General features: G+C 40.3%; 2 protein-coding genes across 2 annotated transcripts; one reads left to right on the plus strand and one right to left on the minus strand.

Annotated features, from left to right (window-relative positions):
- Positions 1 to 2,049: 2,049 nt before the first annotated feature.
- Positions 2,050 to 11,963, minus strand: slc30a4 (solute carrier family 30 member 4). Its single transcript, XM_044134957.1, has 8 exons — positions 11,627 to 11,963; positions 10,766 to 11,309; positions 8,093 to 8,239; positions 7,047 to 7,200; positions 6,617 to 6,842; positions 5,476 to 5,581; positions 5,247 to 5,381; positions 2,050 to 3,152 (listed from the first exon to the last, which is right to left on the minus strand). Exons 2-8 carry the CDS (start codon positions 11,187 to 11,189, stop codon positions 2,998 to 3,000), a joined length of 1,347 nt encoding a protein of 448 aa, XP_043990892.1. The 5' UTR covers positions 11,190 to 11,309; positions 11,627 to 11,963; the 3' UTR covers positions 2,050 to 2,997.
- Positions 11,964 to 12,156: 193 nt separating this feature from the next.
- bloc1s6 (biogenesis of lysosomal organelles complex-1, subunit 6, pallidin) lies at positions 12,157 to 17,171 on the plus strand. Its single transcript, XM_044134970.1, has 6 exons — positions 12,157 to 12,491; positions 12,673 to 12,790; positions 14,128 to 14,287; positions 16,080 to 16,167; positions 16,283 to 16,369; positions 16,448 to 17,171. The coding sequence occupies exons 2-6, from the start codon at positions 12,736 to 12,738 to the stop codon at positions 16,565 to 16,567; spliced, it is 510 nt and encodes a 169-aa protein (XP_043990905.1). The 5' UTR covers positions 12,157 to 12,491; positions 12,673 to 12,735; the 3' UTR covers positions 16,568 to 17,171.
- Positions 17,172 to 24,333: the final 7,162 nt, after the last annotated feature.

Here is a 24,333-nt window from a genome sequence, read left to right on the forward strand (position 1 = left end):
TCGATCTACGTTCCCACCCTCATCTATGGTCATAACCAAAAGCAGGAGGTCACGGATTCAAGCGGCCGAAATGCGTTTAGAGATAGGGTGAGAAGCTCAGTCATCCGGGAGGGACTCAGAGTAGAGCCTCTGCTCCTTCATGTCGAGAGGAGCCAGTTGAGGTGGCTTGGGCATCTAGTTAGGATGCCATGTTTCTCTGGTGAGGTGTTTCGGGCAGGCCCCAAAAGGAGGAGACCCAGGACACGCTGGAGGGACTATGTTTCTCAGCAGGCCTGGGAACGCCTTGGGATTCCCCCAGAGGAGCTGGAACAAGTGGCTGGGGAGAGGGAAGTCTGGGCCTCCCTTCTGAAGCTGCTACCCCCGCGACCCGACCCCGGATAAGCGGAGGGATGGATGGATGAATGGATGAACGCAGGGCCGGCCCAAGTCTCCATGGGGCCCTAAGCGAAATGTGGTTTTGGGACCCTTTAGTTCTGCTAACAATGTGGACTGGCTGCAATCAGCAATCTGATCATTAGATCCTTCACACACCTGCTATAAACCTATTGCATCTCTGGCAGTGCTGTTTACATTATATACATGTATAATATAAGATACATTTATTGGCCAACTGATTTATTGACCAGTTGATTTCTGGATGCTGATTTCCTTAATTTTGGTGGATCGTGATCTGCTGATACTTACATGTGAAGCTGATCTTATCCCCTAATCTAATCTTCGTCAGCAAAGGTTTATAAATCATCTCTGTCCTCTTCTGCTCTGCAGTGAGAGGAGTGACTGACAGACCCACCAGGTCAGGTCTGAACGTTTACAGTTAACAATATTCATCCCACTGTTGCCAACTCACCGACTTTCTTGATATATTTAGCAACATTTCAGACAAAAAAAATTATATCAGCCAAAATCAAAATTGGCAGGTCAGGCTCTAACCGGGGATCGGCCAGAAAACTGCAATGGGTGCAGCTCTACACACATATTCATGACATTCTGTGATTAAATTTATTTCTCTTAAGCGTTTACGCCAATAGCTAAAAATGTAATTTATACCAGGTGAGTCTTTCTCTCCTCAGAATGTGGACCGGTACCGGTACTGGACTGATTCCGAGCCTTCAAATGATTTTAACATTAGTTTCACATAGTTGACGTAAAAATAATATTTGTTTTAGGCAGAAAATAGTTTTGCTCAGCAGCAAACAACAAATCCCCAACTATAGAGTAGCTCATCCATGTAGCAGCCATGTAGCCTCACGTAAAAACATTTTGCTAGACAATGTCAAACATTGAGAAGTTTTAATTATTGTTATCAAACGTTATCAAACACGGCGTTTCGAAGCCAAAAATACCTCAGAAATATACAGAGCCAAATAGGAGAATCAACTCGTTTAAAGTTTAAACACAAACACAAAGACGCTAGCATAAATGTTTGGCTGTTGAACTGGACCGTTCAAGCTAATTTTCTATTAGCAGCTTTACAAATCTTTTACATTACATTACATTGCCAAGGCACATGGTGACCTCCCCACTCTAATACATTTTATTTATTTATGGATAATAGCTCTCATTGTTATTTTCTTTCTTTGTAACCCTTTCTAGATTGATAATGACTTCCTAGTTCATGTGTTCCACAATAAATTTAGTCTGAGGCATGATGTGTAGCTTATTGAGATATTTGAGCCTACTTCATGTTGTCAAGCAGGTTCTATAAATGTAATTTCTTATTCCTACAGGTCTGGCCTTTCTCAAGCTTGGGTATCATCTCTGCAGACCCCACACATACAGGACACTGTCTGTTCACACTTCAGCCACACAATACCGTTTGCACAAACCAGCTGTTACTGATGGATATAGATCATTTCATTTTAAATTTTTTGCGTCTTCCGTCTCTCTGTATGTAAATACACATATTGAATGTCTGTATGTTAAGAGTGTGTGTAGAGTCAAGTCCCTTGCTTGAGTGCACAAACCTGAACAATGTAGCTGATTCTGATATATTTGACATTCTGAAACACTTGGCTGCTGCTTTACTTTATTACAACACAGTACAACAAACACAACTGAAAACTTTATTAAACCAAAACTGTGGTCCAGTTTTTCATACTATTTTTGCAGGGAGTGGAGATTTAGGTTTCCCCCTTTTACATTGTCTTAACTCTTCAGAAAACGCCATAAATGGCAAATTCAGTTCATGTCATTGCTTGTGCTCTGAACACTAAAACTGATCTGCACTTATATCCTCATGCTGTCTGTCAATGATATCAGTCTTATTGATCGTTAGCACTCTGTTTCTTAATTCTGTATAGTTAGTAAATTATTACATTGTGCAAGTGGAGCAACAATGATGTTACTTTTGAAATATTTGGAATATTCACCATTGATTTTCTTAACAGAGACAGAAATTTGCCTGGTAACAGACTTCAGGTGGACACATTTGATGAGGTGTAATGTTTACAAAATAGAAATACTAAAAAAGTGAGGGGCTGATCCATAAGTCTCATAACCCATGAAAAGGTTTAGCTTACATGCAGGGAGGCCAAAATCAAATCAAAATTGCTGATTTCCACTAATATATTAAAATCATAGCCTCCAGCTTCAACACATTAGAATAAAGAAACACCTTTTAACAACTAAACATCATTTGAAACAAAGCAAAATTATTTAATACAAATAAAAAATACCTGTTGCAGTAGGCTTTAATGGTGAATTAAGGTCAAGTTTTCAGATTATTCTCAGCATAAGAGATCATTTTCCACCCAATGAGAGCAATACAAGCACAGGGCATCAGGTCCCCCTGAGGCTGCAGTTCTCCTCCAATTAGAAATGTGCATCCGTTGTCGTTCCACTGACTGCACTTGGGCACCGCCATTTTTTCCCGTCCAATTCTCAATACTTCAGCTCTTGCAATGCCACCGAGCAGCGCAGAGACATCCCAGCCCCTCCGTGTGAGCTCATCCCTGCCTCCACTGGAACGGATCGCGTGTGTCAATGAAACAGAGACTCTCAGACGCTGGGCTGCTGACACTGTGCACAGCTGCGTACTGTCCTCTGTCTGTGAGTCTGGACCTGCACCGTGCATCTGGTGAGGCCATAGGTGTGAAGCAGCAGGTGGCGTGCCTTGGCCTGGACGTCTTCCCAGTTGTTGGCACTAGAGGGAGCTGTGAACACAGGCGGTGTACATGATCACAGTTAGCTCAGCTGTGGATTTTATGTTTCAAGAAAGTGATTTCAATGTAGTCAGTTTTCTGCAGTGTAATATATCTCATACTAGATTACCATGTTAAGTGAAACTCTTCAGAGACCAAGAGGTTAGATAAGTCAACTTTGCATTCCCAGCTAATTATAGTTTCATTTTTGAGAACAGAGTGTAAGGAGTCTCTCACAGACTCATTCCCTCACTTTATTTCTGGCTTATCCAGACCAAATGACAAAAATAGTCATGCCACAGTTTGTTTTAACATACAAAAGATTTCTCTCCTAAACAACATATCTAACAATAGCTGAATCCACAGAATACTTTTGCAACAGAAACAACTGTTACAGCTGGAGGTAGCCTGATGATTCACTTGTTGTAGAATAATGTTGCACAGAAAGATAAGCTGGAACAAAAGAAAAGCCTGTTCTTGTTAAAGTTTCATTCTGGTCGATCCAGCATGCGCCGTCTGTACAACAAGAATCATTTTCACTCCTTCATAAGGCTGACGTCTACTTGAGTAAGCAAGATGGGGCTAAGAACGTTCTGCTGCACAGTGGGAGAAATGGAGCATCTACCGTCTTTTTTTTAAAAGGATAATAGCGGAAAACTAAATCACTTTAAAGTTGAATCAGGATCTGCTAAATACCAAAGCAAGACTAGAGGATTACGAAAGGTTGTGTTCCCAAGTACCTCATGTACAAAGACCTGAGTGTGTCAAAAACAGCTTGACTTAAATCGAGAACATAGTGAACGCAGACAAATCCAGATGTATGAAATGTTATGAATCCAAATGAATTTCCTTTTATACAGTATCATAAAAACATTCCCCAATAGCAGGTTTATTCTGTTGTCACATTTTTGTCACACTTAAAGATTTGAGAATATAATAGAGCGTCACACATGTTTATTAGGGGGGGAATATATTTTCACAAGACTGTACATCTTAACCAGAGTGGAAGTGAGGGAACACAAGACCCTCCACAGCCATTCACACTGATCCAAAAGGATTGGCTTTGGTACAGCAACTCATTTACTGTAAATGTGCCAAAATCATTAATGCTTCAAATATTTTCTTCACCACTTTGTGTATGCTTTAATATCCACGGCATACACATATATGTGCACAATAAAAGTTTTCGCACCATTATCAGTCAAACCAGTCAAGTTTTGTCAATAGAAACAAAATCCTGAATAAGGCAGCCAGTGAGTTGGTACAGAGATGAAGGAACAGCGCCCTCTGCTGTCCAATCTGCAGCTAATGGAAACTTTGAAGTGTTCACCTAAAATACATTCAGATGCAAATTGTAAAGCGCTTTAAGTGTTGGACAGTGTGTGTCTTTCATCCATGACCCTGCTCACTGTTGGATCAGACAGTGGAGGGACTTTTTATGACATGAAATAAGGAACATCAGACGGTCTGTTAATGGCTGAAGTTTATAGGGTTTTCTAAAGCAGTGTTTTCCAACCCTGGTCCTCAAGGCACATGTTTTAGGTATTTCCTTGCTTCACTCCAGCTGATTTAATTGATGACTGATTATCAGGCCTTTGTTGAACTGCAGTCAGTTGAATCAGGCACATTAAAGCAGGGAAACCTCTAAAACATGGATGACAGTGCGCCTTGAGGACCAGGGTTTGGAAACACTGCTCTAAAGTGTTACATCTGATAACAGCATGCATCAGCACACTGAGCACCATTCCTGTTGTAAACAGAAACGTACATAGTTATTAAACCAAAGGCCAAAGATAAGAACGAACTCCAGAGGCCACACTGACACATGGCTCAAAGGCTTTTGTCCTTTCAGGTCACTGAAACTTCATCTACTGCCAAATCAGCAACCAATCTACATCAAGCCGATAAAGGAAAAATGTTGATACAATCACATCAGAATCTGATTATACTCAGCACATATGCTGAGAAGATCTTTCCATTCTAGCTAACGTTTTCAATTTAACCAAAGGGCTTTGATCTAGCATGCTGAAAAGCAACGCATGTTAAACTGGAGCTGAATTGCCTGAAATCTTTCCATTTCATCCCATCTTTATTGTAGATACTCACTCAGCTGCAAGTGCACCACCGCTGCGGTCTTGTCAGCCGTCAGAGCCCAGACATTCAGCTCGTCGACAGACTGGACGTCGTCCAGCTGCAGGAGGTCCTCTTTGATTCGCTGAGTGTCCAAATGTCTGGGAACACCTGGAAGGCGGGAAAATGATCACCGGAGCTCCCGCTGTAACATATTAATAAAAACTAACCAAAGTAAGCTCGGGGAAAAGGAACCCGGACTGACCTTCCAGTACAATGACTATCGTGTCTCGGATGATGCGGACTGTGGTGAAGAGGACCAGAACTGAGAAGATGTAGGTGCAGATGGGGTCCGCCAGCTTCAGCTCGGGCTGTGAAGTCAGACGTTTGCGTTGAGTAAAAGCAAGAATGTCATCAAAAACTGTACTTAAATAATTTATTATTTTAAGAAAAAACTTCCTCAACATACAGTGATATAGTTGTAGTGCTGATATCTGTTCATTTGGATGGTTATAGCGAAGAGCAAATTAAATCCACAGCAATTTTCTGAGAAACTGACATTTCTGCAAGTTTGAATGAGCGGCAATTAGGATTTTAAGAGGTTTTGAGGACTGGGTTAAATTGAAGGCCTACACAAAATGATCTAAGAACTTCAAAGCTTATTTGTTACATGTTTTTTGACAAGTGCCATGCAACTCTTGGACTTAGCTTGCCTTTAATACAACAGGCTTCAAGCTGATTATTGAAGAAACCTTTACTTGGTGTGAAAATCCGTTTTCGTGATAAACGGAATGTCAAATTCAAATTTATGGAGGGTTCAACGTCAAAAAAAAGCCTAGGCTGAACGTCAAACAGAATATTTTGTTTTTCAGAAACAGAGACATGTTTCAAAGATGTTTTACGTCAATGTATTAACTTTCTAATATTTTTTCAAAATTCAGAACAAAGTTTTCACTGCTTGAGTATAAAACATGACATTAAATTATTATTTGTATCAAATATAAGTATTATATTACTAGATCTATTATGTAGATCCGAGCAGCAAAAGCAGTCAAAGGCCTCTTCTGACTTGAATGTCCGTTTTATTATTATTATTATTATTATTATTATATTGCAGGTGTGTTATGACTTGTTTGGGTCCATCAACCACAATGCTGCTCGAATACTGTTTGAGCAATATGTAAACAGGAACAGATGGATCAACAAAGAGGCAACAAACTAGGGCAACACGCTGTTTCTTCATGAATGATGGATTGCACCATAATGTTGGAAGCAGGCTAATTTCTGCATGCTCAGTTCTGTTACCCTAACTTTGCTATAAGAAAAGAAGTGGAAAAAAATCTGCAAAGGATTTTACATTATCTGAACTCTGACTTCAGGAGGAATATTGGAACAGGTGATTTCACCTTGAAGCGGACGATATAAGCAGCTATGAGCACGCCGACGCTCTGGAGGAGATCTCCCAAAGCGTGGATGAAGGCCGCTCTAACGGCGAGGCTGCCGCTGGGCCTCTGCTGACCCGACCCGGCCGAGTGTGAACCTGAGGGGGCAGCCGGACCGTGGGAATGACCGTGACCATGACCGTGGCCATGAGAGTGAAGGTGGCCGCCTTGGTTTAACAGAAAACCCATTCTGAAAAGACAAAGAGACATCAAATCACACATCTGACCAAATCACTAAAGCGCCGCAGTCGATCCTGTAGACTGAAGTTTGTGCAGTAAAGGGTTAGGGTAGGTTAGGGTTAGTAAAGGCAGCAGCAATTTGGACTGAACTTACACATTTTTTCTGTATCATATAGTTTGTTTTTTTTAATTTGGTAAAAATGGCCATGCTTACATAAGATTAACCGCCACCCCTACAGCTGCAGTGATGAGCATGACATCCCCGTCAATGTCAAAGTCCTGATGCACAGTCCTCAGGACGGCCTCGTACAGCAGGATGCCCGTCAGGATGTAGATGAGCAGCACACTTAGGACCGCCGACACCACCTCTACAACAACCACACACAGAGGTCAGAGGTCAGCTCAGAAACACACGCTTACTAAAAGCTGAAGAGAGGAGAAGTCTCTTTTAACAATGTTACAGTAACGGATCAAAAAAGAAAATCTCACACAATGGCTTTTGATCTGCAACTGTACCATCCAGCTTAACTTGTGTGTTTAATAATAATAATAATAATAATTTTCTAAAAATATATAAATTTTTTCTGAATTTTTCCATATTTTTCTCACATTTCTCATCATTTTTATTTTTTCCTTCAAGGAAATTAAACAGAAAGCCGCTGTTGTACCACAAAAAAACCTTAATTAAGGCATAGTAACGTGAAACACGCAAAAAATCTCACCTTTACAATACTTCTAAAGAAATAATTGTGTTTGAAATTACTGAAACATTAAAAAGATATATCTGATGCAAAAACAATAAGTGCCTTATGATTATTATTTTTTTTCTTCTGCAAGAACCGAGTTCTAAAATGAAGAAGCGATGTAATGAACTGAAATCCAGTTTAATGAGAGGCAGACAGAAAATCCAGTTGAACTCTTTCATCTTCAGCAGCTTCTTCATTTGTAGCTGCTGGTTTCATTTTCCTGTTTGGTTTAAATCGTATTGACTGTGTTAACAAAGACATAAATATAAAGGCAACTCTTTCAAAGACGTTTCTGAAACAATGAATTTTCATAACTATGTTGGCCTCCATTGTTATAGACGCAATAAAAGAGATAGGACTCTTATCTGCTTTCAGCACAGCTGAAAACACACTTCTCCAAATGATTACTCAGCAAGAAACGCAACATGAAATGCCACAGCGGGAAAGTGACAGAAGAAAAACAAAAAAACAAACAAACCAAAAGCAGAGCAGCTCAGCTGCCTCTGCAACTCACCAAGGCGATGTAGTCCAAAGGTGAATCTCTTGGTGGGCGGCTTGGTGGAGAGCCACAGGGCCAGCAGAGAAAACAAGATACCAACCACATCTGCTAGCATGTGCACAGCATCAGTCATTATTGCTAAACTGTTCGACACGTAACCACCTGGGGGAAAAAAATGGAGGAAAATGAGAGCAATTAGAGCGAAAAATGTTTACGACTGGCCATCTAAAAATCAGTTGTAAATGCCAACTTGAAACTTGGAAATCCTCGCTAACTGAGATTGGTGCTGTTCAGTGCAATGGGAATTATTTTAAAGATTTTCACACTAAACAGTGAAAATAGGGCAAAAACTAATAAAATAATGCTGAATAGATTAAATCTAACAAATGAGAAACACTGGAGATACTGTTAAATGCTAGTTAGGTTGAATTTAGTAAAAAAAAAAAAGCACTGGAGGATAATAAGAAGGTGATGGCCAGTAGGGGATAAAAGAAAGGATTTACACAAAGGCAAGACACAATAGAAAGGAAAGAAAACATGAAGAACGAGAGGGGGAATGGACAAAAGAAGTAAGGTAAAGAAGACGGAAGAAAGAGCAAAGGACAGGTAAAAGAAGATGAGGAAGAAAGGAAATAAGGTCAGAAGGGGTTAGGACTGAAGGGTTGAGGACAGAAAGGAAAGTAGAAGGACACAACGAAGGACAGCTAACAGGACAAAAGGAAAACTGAAGGAAGTATAAAAATGGAGCGAGGACAGGGAGGGAGTTCCTGCATGGGGACCTGTCAAATACACACCCTGTACTGAAGTTAAAACAAGCCTGCAGCTACTGCATGGTGAGACAGTTTCAGATCTGATTTAAACAACCAATTAAAGTTCAAACTCCCGCATGAGACAGCTGTATGCTCCTCTTTCATATAGGTTAATGTTTTATGAAGATACTGAAGGCGGCTTTCCCAGCTGGTTTATCGGCTACTGGAAAAGTAAACAAACGCTAGATTAATTTCAAAGGTTGCTTACGGGAGATTTATCCCTTTAGTGGTTCACAGGGTTTAGTTTTCCAGGAATAAATCACTGTGTGACCAGCAGGAATAAAAATAAATAAATTCCAGTAACTCCAGGCAGCCCTGTCGTAATTAATGCACAACAGATTGATACAAATTATTTCAGCAGAGAGCAAGAAGAACAAGATAAATGTTACAGAGATAATGTTGTTCTCTTCTTGCTGCATCTCATCTCTGCCCTCAGCCCTATGGTTTATAAGTACTTCTGTGGGCAAGGGGGAAAATATGGGGGACTCTTTAGATATTTAAAAATTTTTAGGGATACACTTGGAGACAAAGCAATTTATTTTTTTATTTTTTTTTGCACAGTAACCAGCATTATGTGAATATTGAAGGGTTCCAATATAATACTTTTGGTACGCTTATTATTCAGGCATTAGAAAACACACTAGAGCCAAACATTTTCCATTTCAAACGTTTAACTGCTACAACTAAAAGTTTGTGCAATCATATCCAGTTCCCAGGAAGACAAAACATAAATGAATAGGAAGAATAACAGCGTTATTTCTTCATTTAAAAACATAATCACAAGAGCAAAACTACTGAAATATCTAGCTTCTTGTACACTGGTGCATTGGGCAAAAATAAAATGAATTACTGAGTGTAAAAAAAAAATTTTATGAACTTGACGGTCTTTGAAGTCAGAATATTTCCAGCATGTATGAAAAACTCTTCTTCTTTGGCACAATTATTTAAAGGGGCATTGTTATGTGTTTTCAGGGCACATAGTGCCATTTTATAGCACAACCAAATAACTATGTGATATTCAGTTGTTAAAAAAGTGCTATATATATATATATATATATATATATATATATATATATATATATATATATATATATATATATATCCTTTAGCAATATTTAGCAATGTTTCTACTAGTGCTGAGCTCGTCTAATGAGCTCAGCTTCATCACCAGGTGTTTGCTAATTGCTGCCGGCTAGTCTGTAGGAGCTGAGTGGCGGAGGTGCAAGGGAGGACTGCTCTGTGAGGCAGAAGCTCAGAAGCTTGAAAGGAGCTCAGAGGAGGAGCTACACCTCAAAGAAGGCGGGGCTAGGCCCATCCAGGCATTTTGCAAAGCTGAATGGTCGCCATGGAGATTAAAGGATTTCTCAAACACGCATAAAGGAATCAAGGCAACACTCCAGGTATGTTTTTGATCATAACATGATGTACAGCTCACACATGATGCCGGCTGAAGGGTTGATAGCCGCTTGCATGACACGCCCAGGCATATTAAGTCATATTATGTCTATGTAATTGGAAACAGTGAGAACAGATGATGCATCTGCTTCATGAGGGAGTGTCTTGTTTCACAGCGGGATATTTTAACTACTAAGGGATGAGTGGGAGGGGTAGGGCTTGGGGCAGCACTGGTGAATGTGATTCACAGTGGGGCCAGCTGCTACTCTTAAGGCAGTTCACTTTCAACTGGGTGCATTTTCATATCTAGAGTTTGTTTAGCTACAGAGATAAATTCAAAGGATTTGCATACAAAAAGGAGGTGGTTAAACATGCATATAGAAATCGTTTAAGTATAAAAAGAAAAAAAGACAATAATAATAATAATGTTTGGATATTTTAGTCATTTACATTGAAAGCCACCTTTTCCCATTGTGGTTCTTACCTATAATTTCCCCCGTCATGAACAGGAAGTACAGTATAGCTGCAATGATGAGCCTCTTCATCACCCTCCTGTGTCTGATCCTCTCTCTCTTCTTGTTGCAGTTGTCACATGGGTCCATGTTCAAACCAGGGCTGCCCAGAGTGGACGAGGAGTCCAGCAGGGAGTCATCATCATCTTCTTCATCTCCTCCACCACCGGGCGGGACCACCACGGTGCTCACCGCCACCCCGTTGGACGGAGCCCCGGCCGAGTAGTCGGACATCTCTCCGGAGACGACCACCTTCAGCTTGTTGAACTTGGGGGCCTCGTCATCTTCCACCAGCTCGTCGGAGAAGTCAAAGGGAGCCGAGTCGCTCAGGCTCCAGTCGCTGCGATCCCTCCTGAAGGCGGACCGCACCTTACCGAAGAGCTTATTTCCTGACATGTCAAGTGATTACCGGGGCTCAGTGTGTCGATAGCTCTGTGTTTAAGTCCCTGTCCTCTTGGGCAATCAATCACATCTTTATAATGGAGCGCGATGGTAAAGCTGCATGTCTACTCCGAGCTGTCAAAAAGGAAAGAGATGTCAAACGCAGACAGAGAGGCGTTTCGTGTTTTTACAACTGAGTAGTTCAAACAAACAGACAAAAAAAAGCAGTCGCTATTTACTAAACTTCAACAAAAAAATTTGAAAAATAATAATCTTCTTTGTGCCTTTAACGCCTTCACGTGAGCAGAGAAAGTTCACCTGCCCTCATAAAAGTAGCACTGGCCAAACAGTAACAAGCTAGCAAGCAGATGTTAGCTTTCCTGTCACTTTCAGACTGAATGGCAGCTCTTGTAATATGACAGTTTGTTAATAAACACTCGAGAAAGACTTACTGATCAAGAGTTTTCAGCACGACCCACTTATTCCGCTGTCACGATAGTAGTTGTGCAAACAACGCCAGAGACCTGGCACCACCTTAGCTCCGCAATGAAACACAGGGAACTTTGCTTCTGTTCGGTTGATCATAGACATGGGATTTCCGGCTCTTTTCTGGGATCCGTATCAATTGGCTAGATTTATCGGAAATAATTGTTATCGTGCAGAGTGGAATTCCCCGTTAGAGGTTAGTTTCCTCACGATTATGCTTCTTTAAAATTGTAACATGGCGCGTTTCTAGCCTTTTAAACCACTGAAAGTGTTTTTAGACTTCAAGTCTGATGCTCAGAGTACTCCAACTTCCACAACAATTTAGGACAAACGTGCTTGCATATTGCGTAGCAAAACTACAGCTATTATTATTATTATTATTATTATTATTATTATTATTATTATTATTATTATTATTATTATTATTATTATTATTATTATTATTATTATTATTCACAAATAAGATTCCTTGGGTATTTTGAACATGTATTGTAGGGAAGAAATTTTTTGGTTTCATTGATTTTAGGCAATGACGTGATTTTATTACCATAAATACAAAACTAGTTACACCGTTTCAGAAGAGAAAAGGAGTTAGAAAGAAAAGACCCATCACATGAGTCAGTTCCAAACGTTCCTGTAAACGAGTCGGCAAAGGGAGCCGGATCCATCGCGTTGGCACCTTCGGAACGTGATCACGTGATGACGCAGAGGTCACATGATGTTGTCTCATGCTACAACAAATCGAAAATATCCGGATTTGTCTTTCTTTCCGAGTGCCAAACACACAACCCAACCGAACCGACAGCTGCTGTTCAGCCGAAACGTAAACAGGTAACTCCCTGACTAAGATAGTTTTCAGTGAAGCCTCTGGTTCAGTGATGACCAAGGATTGTCGTGTTCCTGTCATTCAAAGAAGCTCAATGAGCTAGCTGCTCTTCCTCTGCACAGAGTCAGGAGACACCGCATTACACTGTGACTCATATGCAGGCGTTTAACTTGTTATTTCCATCAGATAAAGGTGTTGCATCCGACCGCTCGACGTTACTCGGTTGGTGGTTCAACCGAGTAGCTGCAGATGGAGGTAGGGGGGATGGAAGATGAAGGACCTTCGTCCCAGAATGAACTTCCAGGTACATGAAGAGTGAAAACGTGTCTCTGCACAATCTGTGTTTGTCCATTGTCCAAGCCTGCGTGCCTCTGCACAGTGCAACACAATTGTAACTTTATTTAAAAGCACAAAGCAGTTTGCTTGCACGAGTCGAGAGGAAAGCTTCAGAAAGATGGCATGTATGTTTTTTTTTTTCAGGTTGCCATGTGTTTAGTTTGCTTAAAGCAAGCACTGAGCTACATTCCGAGGAAGATTACAACTACAAGAGACCTGCTTAGGAACAAACTAATACCTCTGTTGCCCAAATCCCTGCTCAGATTTGCGTTTCCTGTATTTCAGCCTCTGACATTTCCAGATAAACATTTCAGTTAACCCTGATGTAGTTTGAAGGGAATGGATTTGCACCTATCTGATTGAGGCTACAGAATTGCGATGCTTTTGTAAAAATATTCAAAGTACTCGGTTTTGTTCACATCCTTCCACATGCTTGCTGCTCTTCCCTCCCAGCTTGTGGCAAACTGTGAACAAGGATTCTTGTGACTTTCTGTCACCAAAAAAACTACCTTTCTCTCTATTTTCCATTAAGAGCAGATCAACTGAGTTCACCACCAATAGTTGCTGTGTCAACAGCATCTCCCACCTGAGCTGTGGATCTCTGAAGGTCCCCCAGAGTTACCACGGGGTTTGCTGGATTTATATTAAAATCAAATCACACACACGAGTGGAATTGGTTTAATGTGTTAAGAGTAAAGAATTCTCAATAATATTAATAATGCATGCCATGCTTTTCAACTGTCCATTTGTCAAAAAATATAAAAAGCTATGTATTGTTTCCTTCTGCTTTAGTTATACGCCACTTTGTGTTGGTGTTTTACAACAAGTCAGAGTTTGTGGTTATAAATATGGAAGTGGTGAAGGAATATTTTATGCATTCTATTGCAGATAACAAAACACCTCTCCACTTTTTGATAAAAAACAGACAAAGACAACTTTATCAGATCACACGTTCAAAATACTTGTGCATTGGTGTTATGGATCTCTTTTGTTGTGTCACAGACATGCCGCTCATGTAGAACACTTTTCAGTTGTGGTGGATAACGGAGTAAGAATCTTATTTCATAATTTTTTTTTCTCCAAAAGTAAAACTCTAAATAAATGTTTTAAAACTGCTTTAGCATCGACTGCATAGCCTAATATCTCAGAAAAAATGTGTTAAATTCTCATGTTAAAACAAAATGCTAGTAAAAGGTTGCCTTTCAGACTGTAAGAATGTCAGTGCTTTTATGACCACCTAAAACTCACTAGCTGTCTGTATGAGTCTTTTTGATGTTGTTTGAGCTCTCTGAACTTGCTTGACAGATCTCCTGGCAACGCAGCAGCAGCCAGCGGATCTGCAAAGCTCCAGGCCTGCAGAGAACGTCCGCGTGAATCAGAAAGCAGTGGACAAACTCACAGAGGGTTTCCTCTCCCACTACCTGCCAGATCTACAGAACTCTAAACGAGCCCTGCAGGAGCTCACGTACGTCTCTGCATTTTCTGTGTCTCGACGTATGCGCGCCTGTTCGTAGTGCAGAGAAAAAGTATTTGCCGGCTTGTTTTTTTTTCCCCCTCATATAAATGGTAAATGGACTGAACTTATATAGCGCTTTTCCAGTCATTTTGACCACTCAAAGCGCTTTACACTAGAGTCACATTCACCCATTCGCACTCACAAACATTCATACACCAATACGCAGATCGGTAGGTAATTTGGGGTTAAGTGCCTTGCCCAGAGGCACATCGACATGTGGCAGGAGGAAGCTGGAATCGATCCTGCAACCTTCCGATTGCAAGACGACTACTCTACCATAGAGCCACAGTCACCCACACTTATATGTTTAAGTCATCCAACATTTTTAGCTAACAGTCAAAGATCCCTGAGTAAATTAAAACAAAGTTTTCAAATTCTGTCTTCATTTATTTAGGGATTGAAGCTGACCAAAAAAAAAAAAACTGTACCTTTGGCTTTGCTACTTTTTTCTGTTACATGACGCAGTAGACGCTTCTGGTTCTCATACGTCAATACATTTGAGCCCATCCAGTCTGTTTTAAATAGAAATTGCAAGCAAGTGAGCTAAATCGGGAGCAAAAACAATCCGTTTTCATGACGCAGCAAGCTTCTCCTGCTTTTATTCCTGGAAGGAAATCGAATTGAACAGGTGTCAGTTGGACTAGCGTGTTCACCCAGATGAAATGAGAAAGGATGGGTCAAAGTTGTATTGTTATTAGTAAAAAAACAACAAAAAAAAACTATCATTAAAAACCCAAAGTGATGATTGAAGCATTGAAGCACTGCGGTAATGTGTTGAATGACCTTCTGGATATTGAAGCCAAACAGAAGCTAGCCGGATGAGTCAAAAGGGGAACAGATGTAAAAGAACAGCTAAAGAAAAATCTGTCAATGCTGCAGTGAAACGGAACAAGAATATGCAAAACATGTTTTGATGTTCACAGCAGTCAGTTGTCTTGACTGACAATTTGTTTAGATATCAAGTTTCACAGGAAACAAACATGAGTCATTCAAAACATAAAAAACAGGGCACATGTGTGGATCAGCTTTCTGTTGTTTGTGCTTATTATTAGTTTCTGTGCAAAGTGATGAAACTATAAATATAACATGTCGCATTAAAACATGCTGATTTTCTATTCTGTATTTATTTGCTCTAGATTTTTTTTTCTAAATAGATTTTTTTAAAAAGACTCAGTACTTCAGAGTGATCGATCTGTTGAAAATCCCCTTTCGACTCAACTCAGAAATTTCCATTTCTTCGTTTTCAGCCATTTCTTGTTCCTTGGGGCTTTTTCAGCTTTAGCTATTAATGGATGGTTTCGCACTTAGTTCTTATCGCCCTCTGAAATATGACATGATCATGGTAGAGTCTATAATAGTTAGCTGAACACTACCGGCTAAAGCATTCCCAAACCACGACACCTCTTACACCATGCTTTTCATTTCCCTCTAAAAGAACCTGATGGTTTGGGTTCATTAAACTTGTCCTCGTTTTGTCGTACCCTATTTTCTGTACAGTGCAGCGGCTGATATTCAATTTTTGTGACCTCTTTAAGTTGCTTGGCAGACATAGAAGTCTATTTCTATTTTAATCTCACCCTACTGAACACTCTCATTAGCTCTCATCCGGATATCAAAATTTGGCATATCTGGTCACTGTTTTAATGCTTTTTACGCAACTTTAATGACAAACTTCTCTTGCTTCTCCTTTTGAAGGTTACATTTCTACACGATTCTTTATTTGTTTTCTATTTCCAACCAGACAAAATCAGCTGATACTGTTGGACACACTGGATCAGGAAGTCACCAAGTTCAGAGAGTGCAACACCTTGCTGGACCTCAACTCGCTGGTGTGTTTAGACTTTAAAAAAAAAAAATAAAATCCCGTCTGCGTTACTCTCTCTTTGATCTTTTACTGGACTCCGTGGATCAGAACGGAGGACTAACCCAGTCTGTCTTCTTCAGTTTACAGAAGCCAAACTTTACCAGAACAAGCTGGTGAACATAAGGAAAGAGATGATCATGCTTCACGAAAAGACAACTAAATTAAAGGTACCTGTCGCAGCGAAAAGAGATCTAAAAGGGCGTTGATGGCATGTTGGGTAAGTGTTTGGTGTTGCTGGATTTCAGAAAAGAGCTCTGAAGCTGCAGCAGCAGAAGCAGAAGGAGCTGCTGGAGAAGGAGCAGCAGCGTGAGCGGGAGCTGGAGAGGGAGAGGCAGCTTATCGCCAAACCGGCCAAAAGAACGTAGAGATCCCCACGGTGATAAAGAACCGCTCTGTGGCGCTTGCATGTCTTACTCTGTTTACTACATATCTCCGATCAATGACACAAACCTGTAACCATTTTCCAAAGTGCTGATTGGATAATCGGACAGGCAGCACGTGGTTTCAACACATTTCAATGCAGATCTTGTGACAAGCTTTTGAGGAACTTAGAAAAGCTCCTCTGCATCTCCTGCTTAGAGTCAGTTTTGCAATGGAGGGCTTTTTATTTCCAAATTTATCTACACTATATACACACTATATCTGTACATAAATTAAGTTGTTCTCATGGCAACCTGGTGACAGCGTCGTGACACTTTAAGCTGCGGTTCTCTAGAAGTGCTCTCTTGAGATTTTTTATTTTACTTCCCTCGTCATTTCCATTTTAAACGTGTTGCAGCCGACTTCCTCCTTGCTCGGCTTTGTTTATTTCAGTTCCACTTCGTTTAGACTCACTCTGAGTGTTCGGGCAGATTTAGCTGTGTATCTGTTTGCATTAGTTTGTATGACGTATCGATATAAACACTCATATGCCTTGCTTGAATGGCATGGTCTCTAAATTCCCCCCCCCCTTTTTTTTTTTTTTTTTTAGAAACATTTATGGATTCTTAAGCGAAAGTCCCTTCATATTCTAAAAGGAAATTTCTCAGGGAGATTTTTGTTATAAAATTTGTTTGGGGTGCCAACATTTAGGAGAAAGGTGTTTTTTATTTCTTAATATATCAGTACATTACTGAAATGTTGGATTCGTCAAAAAATAAAAGACTACATCATTGTGATGCCATGAAAGGTATGTTTATGTTAATACTTTTTACAGCTGTTTATCAGCATGGATTCATGCTTTGGCCTTTTTACATTTACTAAAAAGCCTAATTTCTATGGTATTTTGTGGAAAATATTTACACTCCCTTCTGAATTTACTGCTTCTCCAGCAGGAGAAACTTTTTGAACAGACTAGGAAGTTTAAATATAAAACAGTATTCACCGAGGAGATTGGAAAAGTTGTCCTCCGTTCAGTTCAGACCTCCTTAAATCTGCGGCGCACTTTGGAAAATGGTTTTCTTAATAAAACACTTGATGTGGTGCTTAGTAAATAGGAATAGTAAAAAGCTTGCAGAACCTTGATTTCGGTTGTTCCTGCCTGATTTAGCCAAGGACACCATAAACCAAAGACCTGAACTACGTCATCCAATGCTGTTTGACTTCTGACGATGCGCATGTTTGTAAAGCAGAACAAATCATCCTCTGACTCTTTGACAGATAATAATCTAGGAGAACTTCTTCATCTGCTGTGTTTTGTCAAAGTATTGTTTGATATGCGTTGTAATATGGGCCGTCAGCCCCGTTAGTGTTGAATGTTACAAAACAAGTATGTTGTGTAAATCTCTTTGTTTTTTCCTGCACTAAATCTGACTGGGGGTTGTGTACTATGATAATAGATGGTAAAATGTACCAAACTGTAAACATCACTTCGAAATCTCCTTGATTTATATATATTTTTTTTTTTGTAAAGGCTTTCTATGCACTAGTTTTGTTTTGAAATTCTAGGGTTTGTAGAGTTAATAATAAAAGCAACATAATCACTGGTTTGGTGGGATTTTTCTCTTGTTGTTGAATAATTTACAGTGTTTGTCAATAATAGAAGTTAAATTATTATCAAAAATCTTTTTTCAGTTATTCGTTCTGAGAGAAATAGCTCATGTTATAGTTTCATTATAGTTTCACAGATTGACATATTTTAAGCGTACATGTAATGAAAACCCAAAATTCAGTTGGCAGAAAATTACAATATTGCATACTTTAGACCAGGGGTGCCCAAAGTGGGTCTTCGAGGGCCGACATCCTGCATGTTTTAGTTCTCTCTCTGGTTTAACTCACCTGGATCAGATGATGGCTCATTAGAAGGCCTAAGAAGAACATTGACATGCTGAAAAGGTTGTTGGTACCACCAGGGAGAGAACTGAAACATGCAGGATGCCGGCCCTCGAGGACTGACTTTGGGCACCCCTGCTTTGGACCAAAGAACTGAAAAGTAGATGGCTGCACTAACTCTAGTTTATAGACCTAGTGAACCAACACCAGCGGTTCACCCTGAATAATCACATTGTATGGAAAGTCAACGCTGGACCTCAAGCAGCTCCTTCAGACTGAGACTTTTATTTGTAAGCAGAATGAAAATTATGCTTTCGTCTGAAAATAACATGTTAAATATAGTTGGGTCTTTTCTCTTCCGCCCAGGTAAAACACTTGACTGTGTCCTGGACGTGCATGTGTGATGATTCTTGAACCTCTGACTCCAGCTGCTGTCCACTGCAGTCTTCTTACTCTCTCCTCTTGAATTGGATTTATTTCATCATCCTTTTCGACTTTTGTGATCCATATTACTTGTGCACATTTTTTCTGGCAAACATCCACAGTCAACTTTCCATCCACATGTTTAACTTAGCATTTTCCCCCATGGTTGTGTTTGCCATAACACAACCGAAACCCAATATTTCGGGAATATAAATTTTGCCGGTCTTTTGTTTTTTGAAAGAGGAGCTGTAATGATGATTTTAGCCCACTAGATGGCAGCAGAGAACCGCGAACAAACGTGCTCGTTAAGCGGAAGTCAATTTTGCACGGCCAGGCAATTCACGGTTATAACTTACGTTTGACCGTATTCCCTTTACATGTAGCGCTTTGTCAAAGTAATTTGTTTTTTGTTGAGTTTTTTTCTTATTTGGTGGGGGTTTTTTTTTACATGTAAACACAGGTAAAAATGGACCAGCCACAAAACTGGAGTTTGTTGACAGAGAAAGTAGGCTACATTCCTCTCAGTCTCGGTCCTAACACCAACCCCGTGTCTGCCACACCCACTTCCATTTCACATAAATCCCCAATTTTATCCTCAGCTACTACAGCACTACAGCAGGAAGTTGAGTCAAAGCCCACAAGACTCTAATTGCCCCCGCTTGGTTTGTCTTGGACTGTAGCACAGGGTGGACATTAATGGTGAATTCTGAGGTCGGGGCAATTTGGCATCTCACTAACAAAAGGAATGAGTAAAAGACACAGATTTGAGGGTAACTTTACAAACCTTTTTTTTTTATGTTGTTGAAACTAAAACATTACAGCGGTTTAGGAAAAGTGAGAATTTGTGAAAAAAACAATCAGTTTTTTTCACAAATTAGCTACAGCTAGAGTATGTTACATGTAGAACGGTTGTGTTTTTAGTCTATTTTATTTCAGAAATTTGGTGAATTGAGTTTATTAGATATGGACTCTTAACATTTGTCTAAATAACAAATGAGTCCTCACCAGTCATCCAACTTGCATTGCACCAAATTTTTACATTTCCTCCCTGCGCCTAACTGGTGGTCATTGATTATTATGAAGGAAGGTTCCTATTGAAATTTTACACTTATCCTGGTGAAGTCCCTGGAGGTTCAAACCCCGGGACCACCAGCATTACCCTAGATATGGCTTCAGAAGAGTACTTTGTGGTCCCTAACATGAACAAGTATCACTGTGGTCTTGGTCTGGTCCCTTCTGACCTCAGTGTCATCTAGGATGAGTTAGAGATGGAGGTCTGATTCATTCCTATCCTGGAGCTTTTACTCCAGGATAGGAATGAATCCAGTCCAGAACCAACAGAGTTGTTCTAATAACTTTTGGGACAGTCGAAATTAGATGGTTCATAATCAGACCAAAAGAAACTTTTTTTTTTTTCTCAATTCAAGTCTTCCTCAAACTTTATTTACTCCTTACATTTTTCAAATAAAAGTTGATTTAATAAAAAAAAAAAAAAAAAACATAAACTAAAATAACACTGATTTGGAATTATTTTAATGCAACATTTGCATGAAAAAAGAAGAATAAAAACAATAAGCTGGACAAAAAATGTGCTCAGTTTGGATTTAAAGCCCGCAAGATGTTTCAGTGACCTTGTGGGACTATTGTGTACCTTCCTCCTGCTCTAGTTTTGTAAATGTTTAGAGTCTGAGGAGATTCAGAGCAGTAGTTTTGCAACAGAAGGATGTTTTATCTACCTTGTTTGGCAGATGACTTTCAGCTCCTAAACAGTTTGTTTCACATTTTGAAACCACACTTAGGTAACTGAACCACCTGAACAATAACTTCACAACCTTGCCCTTGTACTTACACAATGCGGCATGACCCAGACGAAATGGGCAAAGCCTGTAACTGCTGTTTCGGAAACGGGATGTTCATGCATCTGTCCTCTCTGCACTTACTGATGCCGCCTTGATAATAGCCAAACAGAATCTGTCACAGAAACTAATCAGATTATTTAAAACTGACTCTGTTCGTCCAGCAGATGGAGGCATTAAAGCTTCTTGGGGGAGACGGCTCACAGGCACATTATTTTCAGAGGCAAGGCCAGTGTTGTCTCTGAGCGTTTGGTTGGAGAGTCGTCTCTACTTTTAGAAAGTTACCCGTCAGGGAAAACACAGCCTCCCCTCATCAAAGCCGCAGGCGAGTCACAGAAACACGGAGCAGAAGAAACAGATGATGTTGTAGCCTTCCAGTCTGAGTAAACAGTGATTCAGATGGGTGAGGAGTGGGAGGCTGTGGTCTGCTGGAGACTGGCAGCTCCAGGCCTCTCCCAGACCCTCCACAACAGGATATGGTCCTCAGGACCCACACTAAGAACAGATGCATGGTGTTATTATTCTCTCCAGGTTTTACCATTTGATTTGAGTGGTGGACGTTGAGCACGGTCTGTCACATGTGAAAGGTTTGGCCTGCAGTGCTGGAAAACACGTTGCTGTGGTGTTTTTGTCCAAAGCCACGGTGAATTAGGTGACTTTTCTTTTCCCTTCTCCACCATGCCTTATGTAACGGTTCAGATTCAGATCAGGATGAGTGGGTATTGTGGCAATGAAGACGTTTGTAATTAGGCTACTGTGACTCAGCAGATGGTACAGAACAGCTATTTGAACAGTTCACCACGTAACCAAAGCAATAATTTTACATTTGAATTCAGAAAAATATTTTCTCCCTCACTTACGGAATAACCGAATAACCATTTTGTTGACCTTATTGACAAAGGAAGTAGCAGCCATTTGCTGTACTGATCATCAGCAAATGAGACCACAAAACAAGATGTTTTGGAAACCTGGTGTCTTACATAATGGTATTGAGAAAAGGCAGCCATGATCTCGGACATGCAATTTTTTTTTTTTCTGACATCATTCTTGGGAGGGTTGTACAAGTATTTCCAAACAACTTGAAATCCATCGTTTTAAAAACTATTATACTCAAAAAGAAAACATTTGAAATGGCTGCTCATCTTCCCAGGGTGAATTATCTGGTATGTTCATCCCAAAGTTAGACCAAGCAGTGTATATACAACATGCCCCACCCTAAAAAAAAAAAAAAAAAAAAAAAAGAACAAGAACAACAAAGATGCATTTTGGGCTCCAAAGTCAATTATACAATTGAGGACAAGCGTGGCTTTATCTGATAGGTCGCAAGATGAAAAACTCTGCAATGAAAACAATGCCAGGCTCTGGAAAACTAGTTGTGAATTAACCACAAGACATTAGAATTGTGTTTTTATATTTTTGTTTAGACCAAAGTAAAAATGTAAAACCATAAGACACATTTTACATGTTTTTAACATGCAACACATTTAAATGGAAAAAAATATAAACAAATATTGCAATGGGGCATTAAAGTCCAGAACTTGCTATAATCTAAACAAATTTTTTGGGTGAATTTAAGCCATATTCACCAAAAAATAAAAAATTCGCCTAAATTCCAAATGGGCAGTGGCCCATTCTTGTGCCACTGTCCATAAGAATTGGCAGCGGCATAAAATGGTCACTGCACCTTTGGAAGTCCTAAGGTTTAACTTCTTGGCTGAAGTGTTGAGCCGTTGTTTCAATGTTTTCATAAAAATCTATCTTTTTGTGATGCAACAGATTTTGAGAAGTGCAGCAAGATATCCACCCAACATGATGCTGCCACCACTCCATGGGCGGTGTTCATCCTGACAAGGTCTTCACCTCTTTTTATTTTTTTCATATTTGTTTTCGGTTGGTTCCTATGGAATGAAGTGAACAGAGCTTGTGGAAGTGCCACGTTTCCCTTATTTTAATCTTACCTGATTTCTTTAAAACATTTTTTATAATGGTGTGTTAGAGAGGTGTGCCTGGGATTCCCCCCCTGCGCCCCAGTTGTTCTGTCTTCGATTATCTTGAGTGTTGTGACTTGACAGGTTTTCAAAAGCCATCGCATCTTCATCTTGGTTTGGCCTGATTTCATGTCAGACAGTGCGAGAACAAAATGTTGTGTGACCTTTTAGGCAGTAAATGTCAACATCTGCTTTCAGCGTTGATCGGTAATTGCTTTTGTGAGATACAACAGCAAATATCGTGCAGCCAAAAAGCAAGAAGTGCAAAGGTGGCCCTGTGACTGTACGTCGCGCCGCAGTTCCTCTGCTGCCAGTTCTACATGCCATTATTGCTATTTCGAATCTGAATGAATACCTCTTTCAGAACGCTAAGGCTGCAACAACAACAACAGCACTGCAGTGTGGCCAGTTTAATATCTAACGCCATTTTGGGGCTACGCAGCGTGCTGTTGTGTCTGCGCTGCGGTCAAAATCTCCCCAGACTGTGTCCGCTCAGAATAAACACAGACGGAGTGGGTGAACCACAGCAGATGTTTTTACTCCAGCCTCACACAGGTGAAGCGTTGAGACCTGCTCAGCTCACTGCCAAGGAGGTTCGCGGAGACTCGCACTTTCAAAACAAGTCCCTGCAGAAATGTTTATTTGTCACGAAACATTTTTATGGGTGGAAAAAAAAAAGAGAGGCTCCTGTAAGACTGCAGTAAAAGGGATAAATATAGAAAAAAACTGGTAGGCTGCAAATGAGAAGTTGTGGCTGAGTGGGTGGTTTGACCGAATAAATGAGCTCTGTCCCTGTTGTTTTCTCTGGTTGGAATTATGTTAAAGGGCACACTGGGATACTGTCAGCAGGACAGAGATATTGTTTTGAGACAGACGGCCGCAGAGTTGCAGTCACCTCTGCTGCCAGGATGGTTAGTGGTTGCAGGGCTGTGTCCTGTCTGACCTGCGTGAGGTGGAGATGTGATCATCCAAACCGTAACTGTATGGAGTTAGAGGTCTGAGGCCGGGATTTATAGGGTTGTTTAGATGCTCTTTTTGAGTCAGCCGCAGCGCAGAAGGTTGCTTCCTCTGCTTTTTGGATAGACCGAGGGGAAGTGCATTGCAGAAGGGCGCAAATCAGCCACACACATACACAGGCGGGAGGAAAGGCAGCAAACAAGATCCAGTCAGGGCCAGTACTCATCACCCAGAGTGTGGTGGTTGGTGTGGTCCAGAAAAATTCAGGGATTGTCGTTGTCCACTCATGCAAAAAAAAAAGTTTCCTAATTAAGATTTGAATGTGAGGTCAATGAGTTTCATTCTTTCTGTAAACAAACCACTTCATAGTTTAAAAAAAGAAACATTTTCAGACGATAATTCACGTGCAATGTCATCAGAAAGGTAAGACAAAGTGAATCATCAGGTTTCTTTTTCCCCTGCAGCAGTCACTGTTATATAACTACCAATCTCATGTGCCCAAGTCTAGACTGTCAAGCTTCCACACTTCAAGTAACACCCATTTTATAACGACTTAGCTGCTGCTTGAGGATAATTAACCCCCCACCCCATAAATGTTCAGAGGTGGCGTTAATTCTGGAGTTGGCGCTTTACAAGTATGTTAAGCTTTGACTTATA

This window comes from Gambusia affinis, linkage group LG02 (genome assembly GCF_019740435.1).
Source record: "Gambusia affinis linkage group LG02, SWU_Gaff_1.0, whole genome shotgun sequence".
NCBI lineage: Eukaryota > Metazoa > Chordata > Actinopteri > Cyprinodontiformes > Poeciliidae > Gambusia > Gambusia affinis.